Here is an 8,404-nt window from a genome sequence, read left to right as displayed (position 1 = left end):
CACTTCCGTAGGACTTTTATAGGAACATTCTGGGCTTTTTCGTGTTATGTTGTGTCTGCCTTCGCATCGCCACATGCCTTGTAATGACCTTCTGCTGACATAAAAACTCCTCGTTTTATTTTACGACAATATGATATTAAATCAAGGCATGTTTTCATTATTTCTTAGACCGTTTACTGTCGAATATGTTTCTGACAGATAAGCACTGCTTATGCTGGGTGCACAGTTAGCATGCTAGCTTTTGTAATATATAATTCAGTTCTGCGGCTTAACTTTAAACGGACCTGATTCAGACAGCACTGCAATGACTGTCCTCAAACAAATGTTTAATAATGTTTTATTATTATTTGAATTGCAGGTAAAATGTTGGCAAGTATAATCGGACGTCACATCCTTCGTAACTTTGGGGTGAGTGAAACATTTAACCAAATAAAGGGACTTTGATTTAACCCATCTGGTTTTGTTGCACTCAGTCATATTTTGTTGCACTTTCTATTTTATTTTACTGTTTTTTTTTTTACCTTATGAATAACAGTACTCTCCGTTACCTCGTAATAGACCTTTAACACGTGATGTATTCTCCATTGTTTATGGGAATTCTCATCAATACGTAATTGTTTTAACTGACATTTCTTTCCTCCCTAATAACAGAGAATGCAGTGGAGTGGCCTCATGCAGGTGTCCAGGAAGTTTGCCTGTTTAGGGCAGCGGACCACTCACTGTTCAACACTGTTTACTAGAGGTTTATATGGACAGCTGCCCGCAAGACATGTTGCTGGTTCTGTTTTGGGAGCCCAGTCATTTCACTGGTCTGCACACAGACTGAAGAAACGTCCTCAGGAAGAGAGTCCATCAAGAGAACTTGATTTGGTTCGTTATGACATGAGAGACCTGAAGAAAGCTCCAAAGCCAGCCCTCTATCTCGGATTATCTGGTCTCGTACCTTTTGTATCCGCTCCTCTACTTATGGCTGTCACAGAGCTGTATCTTCCTGAAGTTGCATTTGCCCAAGTTGCATACGGAGCATCTATTGTTTCCTTTCTTGGTGGGGTACGCTGGGGTTTCACCTTGCCTGCCGGGAGCCCAGCAAAACCTGACTGGCTCAATTTAGCCAACAGTGTGGTTCCTTCTCTGATTGCCTGGACAGCACTGCTTTTTTGCCATGACATTATACAGTCTGCTGTGCTTGTGATAATGGGGCTTGGGATAGCATTGCATTATGACCTGTCCCTCCTGCCCACATATCCCAGCTGGTTTAAAGCCCTGAGGACCATCCTCTCAGTTGTAGCCTTTTTCTCTTTGATAGGCACTATTGTCATTAAGCAGTATTATCCTGAGAAGAAGTATTTCAATGATAAATGAACTGTGCATTTGCATAGTCAATTCATTAATATGAAATAAGTTAAAAGTGTCATCATTGATAATATTACACCATATTCTACATGTTTGAAGGTGATTCTGGCTATTTTTCAGTTTTAAATTCTGATAACATTTGCTTCCTTTTTATAAAATATCAATTTAGTTTCCTGTTGTTGTAGGTTATTGGCCATAAAGATAAAATAGTTTTTCTCACTTTTAATATGAATTCACATATACTGTATCAGTTAGATTGTTTGAAGTAAAATACTGCAAAATAAAAACACCACAGTACTAGAAATGTTCAAATGCTGAAATGTTAAAAATAAAATCTGTTTTGTGTGGAACAAGTAAACTTTGTTCTCAATTTCTAATTATTTCTCTGTTGTCTTGTTTATATATATTTGTAGGAAAAACATGAAATCCATATTCTACTCATTTTTAATGCTTTTGCTCATTATTCTACATTACTTGATGGCAACGATTAAACTTCACTATAAAACTTCACTTTAAAGCAAGATTCATCAAAATATATATACTATTTTGCTACATGCCATTTCAATTTATTGTGTCTTTGTGTCATGCTTTTATTTTTCTTGATTCATGTTATGACCTCCTACATCATTTTTCTGATACAAACCTAAAACCCATATATCGTATGGCTTAAATTAATGCTTTATCTGTTCAATAATTCAGAATCAAGTACTCCCTGTAGTAACTTGCAAATTGTTCCCCATCATTTGACAAATACATTCCATAACAAACACGGAGAACTTGTCTTATAATTTAATTATAAATAAATACTAAAAAGAAATGAAGAATGAAGAAATTAAGCCTGCTGCTCAGATTTGCTGAGCCTTCTTTTTTCTCAGTATATCTCAATAAAAGACTTCCATTTAATTTGTTCACCTTGTACTGTTTTATCTTTCAGCTTATAATGTTTATGCAGAAGGAAAATGCAGCAATGGTTGTCAAAAAAAGACATTACTTTCGTCTGCAGATGGCAGCAAAGACAAAGCCCGAAAACCGAGCTGTTCACTTGCCCCTTCTAAACCATTGGAGGAAATAACGTTCCCAGATCAGCCCTCTAGTGTATATGCAATGCAGGACATACAAACTGAACTCAGATCAGCGCTCCAGTGTATATGCATACTCCCTACTTTGACTCTGCTCGAACAGACTGAACTCAGATCAGCACATTCACTTGATCCGAGCTTCAGGAAGCTGTTCGATTTCCTCCTGCAAGAAAACCAACGACATGGACCGACTCTGATTAGCACTTATTTTCTTCACCTCACCGGCCGGGTTGGCGTTTGAAGAAGAGTGAGACTGGAGGAGCAAAGCGGAGCTTCGTGCCCCGCATGATAGAATAATCCGTGTCAAAACAGAGCTCGCGCTCGAGACCTGATGAACAGTTGAGCTCGCGCTGTGCTGTGGCTCCGAGTCCGCGGCAAAGTATCTCGTCAGTCAGGCAGTTGACTGGATGAACAAATCGCGTTTTTTAAAGGTTTTTGTTATGGCTGAGATAACTCCGGAATGCTAAAGTATTAGTTTACAGAGAAGAGACAATCCGCTGGCTGACTTGAAACTGCGGCAAGCACGTTGGAAACGTCGCGTTATTCAGCGTAATGGTGACCTGTCATTATAATCTCCCATTGACAGACACGAGCCCGGCGAGTATATTTACACGTTGTTTTTAAACAGTCACTTCATTTTTGTAAACCTGAAAGGCGTTTATTTTGCGGATGTTGTCAAACTTTATCAGCAAACAGCTAGGCGAGTTCCGCCGGTTGATTTGGCGCGCTAAAACAGCACAGTTTACGTAAAACTGAAGACAAAATAGTATTGACTGAAAACTGACGGGCTGTCATGGCAACTCAGGTTGTAACTTAAGGTCGAGAGAGCTACACAGAAGCCACAGTGTCGAACCTGCACTCACCATTGATTCTGTCTTTGTGTTTGTGGACCGAAGTTAAGGAGAGGTTTGCTCACCATGTATCAGAGCAAGGCTTGTTTTACCATCTAAATTCACTGACCACCGGATTCTGACACCGATATATTACTATTGTAGAGTATTACTCAACCTCCATCCATCAGAATGAAGAGAACAGAGAGCAAAAACCAAAGGAAACTCTGCACCTCTGAGCAGCGGGAGAGCAGCACTGAAGGAAAAGACGAGGTGAGTGATCTTTCACTGGAAAGTTGATCCGTTTTAACACTGATACTTTGCATGGTTATTTGAATATGCATGGTAAACATGCCACAATAGAATGCAGACCTTAGATACTGGTGCATGTGACGCAGCTGCACTGGTGCATGTGACGCAGCTGCCCTGCATTCTGTTACACCAAATACACAAAATAATGATCTTTAAAAAAGCATCATATGACCCCTTTAAAAAAGGGCCTCTAACACTAGCCTTATCTATTCTTTTTCTATTCTATCTACTTCTTTTTTTGTTATGTGTATAAACATATGTGTGTGTGTATTAGGCTAACCCAGACTTGTCATAGCACTTGCATATTATTGCTCTTTTGTTGGTTTTGATTGCTTCTATTGCCATCATTTGCAAGTCGCTTTGGATAAAAGCATCTGCTAAATGACTAAATGTCCAGGATTTTTTGTTTTTTAAGTTATCAAAAGGTCAACCATGTGTTCACTCTGGTATTTTTGCATGTTTTTTCCCCCATACCAGTCACATTGTAGTAAGAGGAAGTCAGTGATTCAGTTAATGTTGCTCAGTGTTTTAAATGATGAGATCATCAGGGGAGTGGTGCATTTCAGGTGAGCTATCCGGTTTCTTTTTAACCTGACCCAGTTGGCAGAGTGCAGTGATCATCTTTTTTTGCACTTTTGTTAAGTAAAAATCATGTGTTTCCATGTATTATTATATATATTTTTTTAATGAACAGTGTTGCATGGCTTCTAAAAGTGAAAGTGGTATAGGTTGCAACTTGGAATACAAGATGTATGTAGAGTACAGTAAAACTGACCAGTATTTTTTAATATTTTAAATTTAGGTTCCAAAATGTTTTGTTTTTTTGGCAATGCCATAGAAGAACCATTTTTGCGTTCCCCAGAGAACCTTTCACTCAGCCGTTCTTAAAAGAACCATTTTTTTTTCTTAGTGTGCAGAACATTTAAATATTTTACTTTTTTTTTAAAGAACATTTTGTACAGTAAAAAGTTCTTTATGGAACCATCAATTCCATTAAAGAACCTTTATTTTTAAGAGTATAAGATTTTTGGGGAAGAATGGTTTTATTGATGCATTAATCACCCTGCAGTAACAATTGATTTCCAACATGCCAAAAAATTAAATTGAGCCCTGACAGAAAATCTCCTCCCATTGAGAGAGAGGGAGAGGGAGAGAGAGAGAGAGAGAGAGAGAGAGAGAGAGAGAGAGAGAAAGAGAGAGAGATAGAGAGAAAGAAATCCAGGCTTTAGGATTATAGAAGTCTGGACGTGGATTTTAAATTATGATTATAGTTAATGCATGTAGTTTTAACAAAGAGAGTCCACTGTTCAAGTGATTGGTATTGCCATGAACTCCACTGCACCCTCTTGATTCTCTCTTTTGAATACTCTCCATGTGCAGTAAAGCATTTTATCCAATCCTATTTTACTATAATTCAGAATTGGAATGCACAGCTTAAAAGGTTTGGCTCATGTTTGTTCATGGACACAGTTTTTTCCCTCTTATAACCTTTCGGTGGTGAGCTAAACATCTGTGGGATTCAGCTTTGGTTTAGGAGTTCCTCTCCCCGGTAGTTGTTGAACCACTTTATTGTAAAAGTCCTTTGACCAGCACAGATGGCTTGGACTGGTGCAAAAAAGCAGTTACATAAGCAACTCCCAACCCAAATCAGCTTTTCATCCTTGCATTTACTTGCATAAATATTTTTGATCATTTGAAAGATGAGCTGACATAACCGGACTTGGTTGGATAATGGAAAATGGGTTACAACATGTTGTTGATGTTACTGAAGACTAATTCCCTTTTGGCATGTAAGCTCTATGCTTAACATTTACACTGAAATGAGGGCTAAAATAAGCAAGTGCTGTACTGTGAGCCTGTTTACATTGCTGTTGAGAGCTTTCTGTCTGTCCGATGTTGCATCTGCATCACTAGAGAATAGGGATGTAACGATTCACTCAACTCACAATTCGATTCGATTCACGATTTTTTTTAACAAAATGAGATTTAAGACAATTTATACTGTAAATTAAATGTGTCCTTTTATTATTGCTTGGACAAAATGCTTCATGTTTCTTTGTGAAATATAACACTATATTAATATAGCACTTGTACATTATTGCCCTTTTGTTGGTTTTGATTGCTTCTATTATCCTCATTTGTAAGTCGCTTTGGATAAAAGCGTCTGCTAAATAACTAAATTTAAATATAATGTAAATGTAAATAACAAAACTAAATTGAAATTTTAAAACAAGCCCCAAATCAAATAAATAAGTAACACAAATAAAATAAATCTCTTTATATAAACAAAATAAGGCTTTGTCTGTGCTTTTTCCATTTAAAATTAGAGGCAACCACTGCATTTTAATCATGATCCAAACAAAGATGCTGCATTCATTCAACATGAGCAGTTTTTAATCTAAATTAGATTGTATAATTTCGAAATTTGAAGCAAAAACAGAATGGTTTGACTTCAGTTTTGTGAAACTATACATAAAAAAATAACTGCATGAAACAGAAACGGTAGACGAGCTGAATGAGACGCAGATTCACTCTCTGCCAGCAGGTGGCGCTTAAAGCGTTTCCTTGGTTTCCGCTGTAAACAAAGCAGCGCTCCACTTATGAACTTTAATATGCTTTATGAGGCAAGATGAAAAGAAAAAATACCATCTAAACTTTTCTAAAGACAGTAAGTTCCCCTCAGACATACATTCATATAAACTCCTACCCCTAATTGAATCGAGATTTGTTTAGCATCTCAACTGATTTGAATCGTCACATATTTGAATCGATTTTCAACCGGCTCGCGGTTAATCGTTACATCCCTACTAGAGAATGCTCCAGATATACCCACCAATTAGTTTGCAGTGTTTTACGGTAGTGTGCTCATCGTTTAACATTATGGAGAGTGCCCTCAAGTGACATAGCCTTGAATACTTCTGTCTTAGTTCATTAGAGAGCATTTAGATTATCCTTTAACTCCTAGCCTTTATGATAGGGTGAATCTATAACTGGGAAATTGCTTCTGTGTATTTAATGAGTCAGTGAAGGGTTTCATCTAGAGCTACAATGAAGCAAAAGGAAAAGAAGTTGTCACTACTCAACTCATTATGCAGAACTATAATTTAATAGGTCATGGCCACCTGATCAAGGATGTTTATCTAGTTTGAAATCCAAATAAAATCAAGAGTTTTCATATTCACTCATTTTTGATGTTGACTCTGAGAAGAACGTGAGATCATTGTCCCTCCGCTGCATGCAGTTAGTCACACAGCAGGGGTGTTTCAGTTCGTCTCACTCTGCTGTGCTCAGCCTTTATTTTAGAGGTGTTCGTTGGTCTCTGCTCAACTGAATTGGATCATTTAAAGACCGCATGAAATTAAAATAGGAGACTGTGGTCTTTATTATAGCTCTATTAACATAATTTGAGGCCATCAATATGCTTGTTGTGCACTCTCATAACTTGACAGTTACCCTCCTCTTATTCACCACGGTTGAATGAACAACGAATGCAAGATTATATGCACAAACAAATCACAGCCAATATGTCTGAAAGAAAAATAGTATTAATAATTACTTAACAATTACAAACTAATTATTTCAGACGTTTGTTAATAATCATCCATTTTACACGCATAGTTTAAGAGACATACTTAAAAAAATGTCATTTTCACTAGTTTCATAGTTTTGATTAGAATATAACATGTCCAATCCTGCGGTTGCATATGGTCTGGCCACAGAGTGTCATATTTTAACACATCTGAAGCAAAAATTGGACTCAACAATTCTGCATATGCATGTTACCAGAACTCCACTCAGCTCCTGTAATACTTTCAATTATAACTGAATGACTTCTGATCTGTTCTTTTTTGGAGATGTTTGAAAGTCAACTTGATTTTGAAAACAATTATAGCATTAACAAAAACTGCAATATAATTTCATCCCTAGTTGTAATGGAGTTCTGTCTCCTGCATGGCAGTGATAGACTGAGAGTGTCTTCAAAGGGAGGTAAATTATCTCTAGATCAGATAATTTTTCAGTGATTTTTTTGTATGATTAGATGTTGTTTCCTCTGAGTCCTTTATCAGATGTGCAAATTAGGCACGAAAACAGTGGCAAATGCCACTGACTGCAGTCATAAATGACAGGAAATTACTGATCCATTTATGAGCCCTGAAATTTTATGGCACAGCTTTAGTACCACCGACCAGTCCAAAACACATCACAAAAAACCTCTCTGTTCTGTGCAGATGTTTAAGATGTTGAATGTGATCAATAAACAAAAGAACCCAACTGTCTTTTTTCCAGCCGTAGCATATGAATAGAAAATAGTGAAGCATGCATTGTTTTTGCTCGTAGCGGTGCTGTCTGATCGTGAGATGATGTTGGTGGTGTAACTGACAGGGCGACCTGAGAATATATCAATGCGCAAGGCTGGGATTACTGGAGAATAGCATTGTAACATGAGGTAGGTCAGAAGAGGAGAAAGAATGCTACAAGCAGGAGCCTGTGTATGTACTAGGGAATATGTCAGAAAAACAGCTGTTTTAATGCACTGGAAAGCACTTTGGCTGTTCTACCAGTCACTAGAGAGGGGAGTGGTTCAATATTTTGTTGTGTAAGGGGCAAAGAGCAATTGAGTAAGTAGAATCAGATTTTTCCTTGTCGTACGGAAACCACTGCAATGCAAAGAAATAAGGATTTTATTTTTTGGCAAAGTGAGTGTCTCTTGTTCATTGATACTTTTCACCTCCTTAATAGGATCAGTAGTAAAAAAACATTCTGGCATTCTTGGCTTTCCTGCTGAAAAACAACAGGAAAGTGACAATTCACACAACTGCATAGTGTTGT

The 8,404-nt window shown here is 37.4% G+C and overlaps 1 protein-coding gene across 2 annotated transcripts; it reads left to right on the top strand.

Annotated features, from left to right (window-relative positions):
* LOC107684288 (transmembrane protein 69-like) lies at window positions 1-1,653 on the top strand. Of its 2 annotated transcripts, none has more exons than XM_016480534.1 (3): window positions 1-146; window positions 359-408; window positions 652-1,653. In XM_016480534.1, the coding sequence occupies exons 1-3, from the start codon at window positions 131-133 to the stop codon at window positions 1,360-1,362; spliced, it is 777 nt and encodes a 258-aa protein (XP_016336020.1). In that variant the 5' UTR covers window positions 1-130; the 3' UTR covers window positions 1,363-1,653. The 2 variants fall into 2 exon arrangements, with proteins under 2 accessions (XP_016336020.1, XP_016336012.1); XM_016480526.1 differs by having other exon boundaries at window positions 8-80.
* The last annotated feature ends 6,751 nt before the right edge of the window (window positions 1,654-8,404 follow it).

Source organism: Sinocyclocheilus anshuiensis, unplaced genomic scaffold (assembly GCF_001515605.1).
Source record: "Sinocyclocheilus anshuiensis isolate Anshui unplaced genomic scaffold, SAMN03320099.WGS_v1.1 scaffold629, whole genome shotgun sequence".
Classification (NCBI taxonomy): Eukaryota; Metazoa; Chordata; class Actinopteri; order Cypriniformes; family Cyprinidae; genus Sinocyclocheilus; species Sinocyclocheilus anshuiensis.
This window is presented reverse-complemented; position numbering and strand designations above follow the sequence as displayed.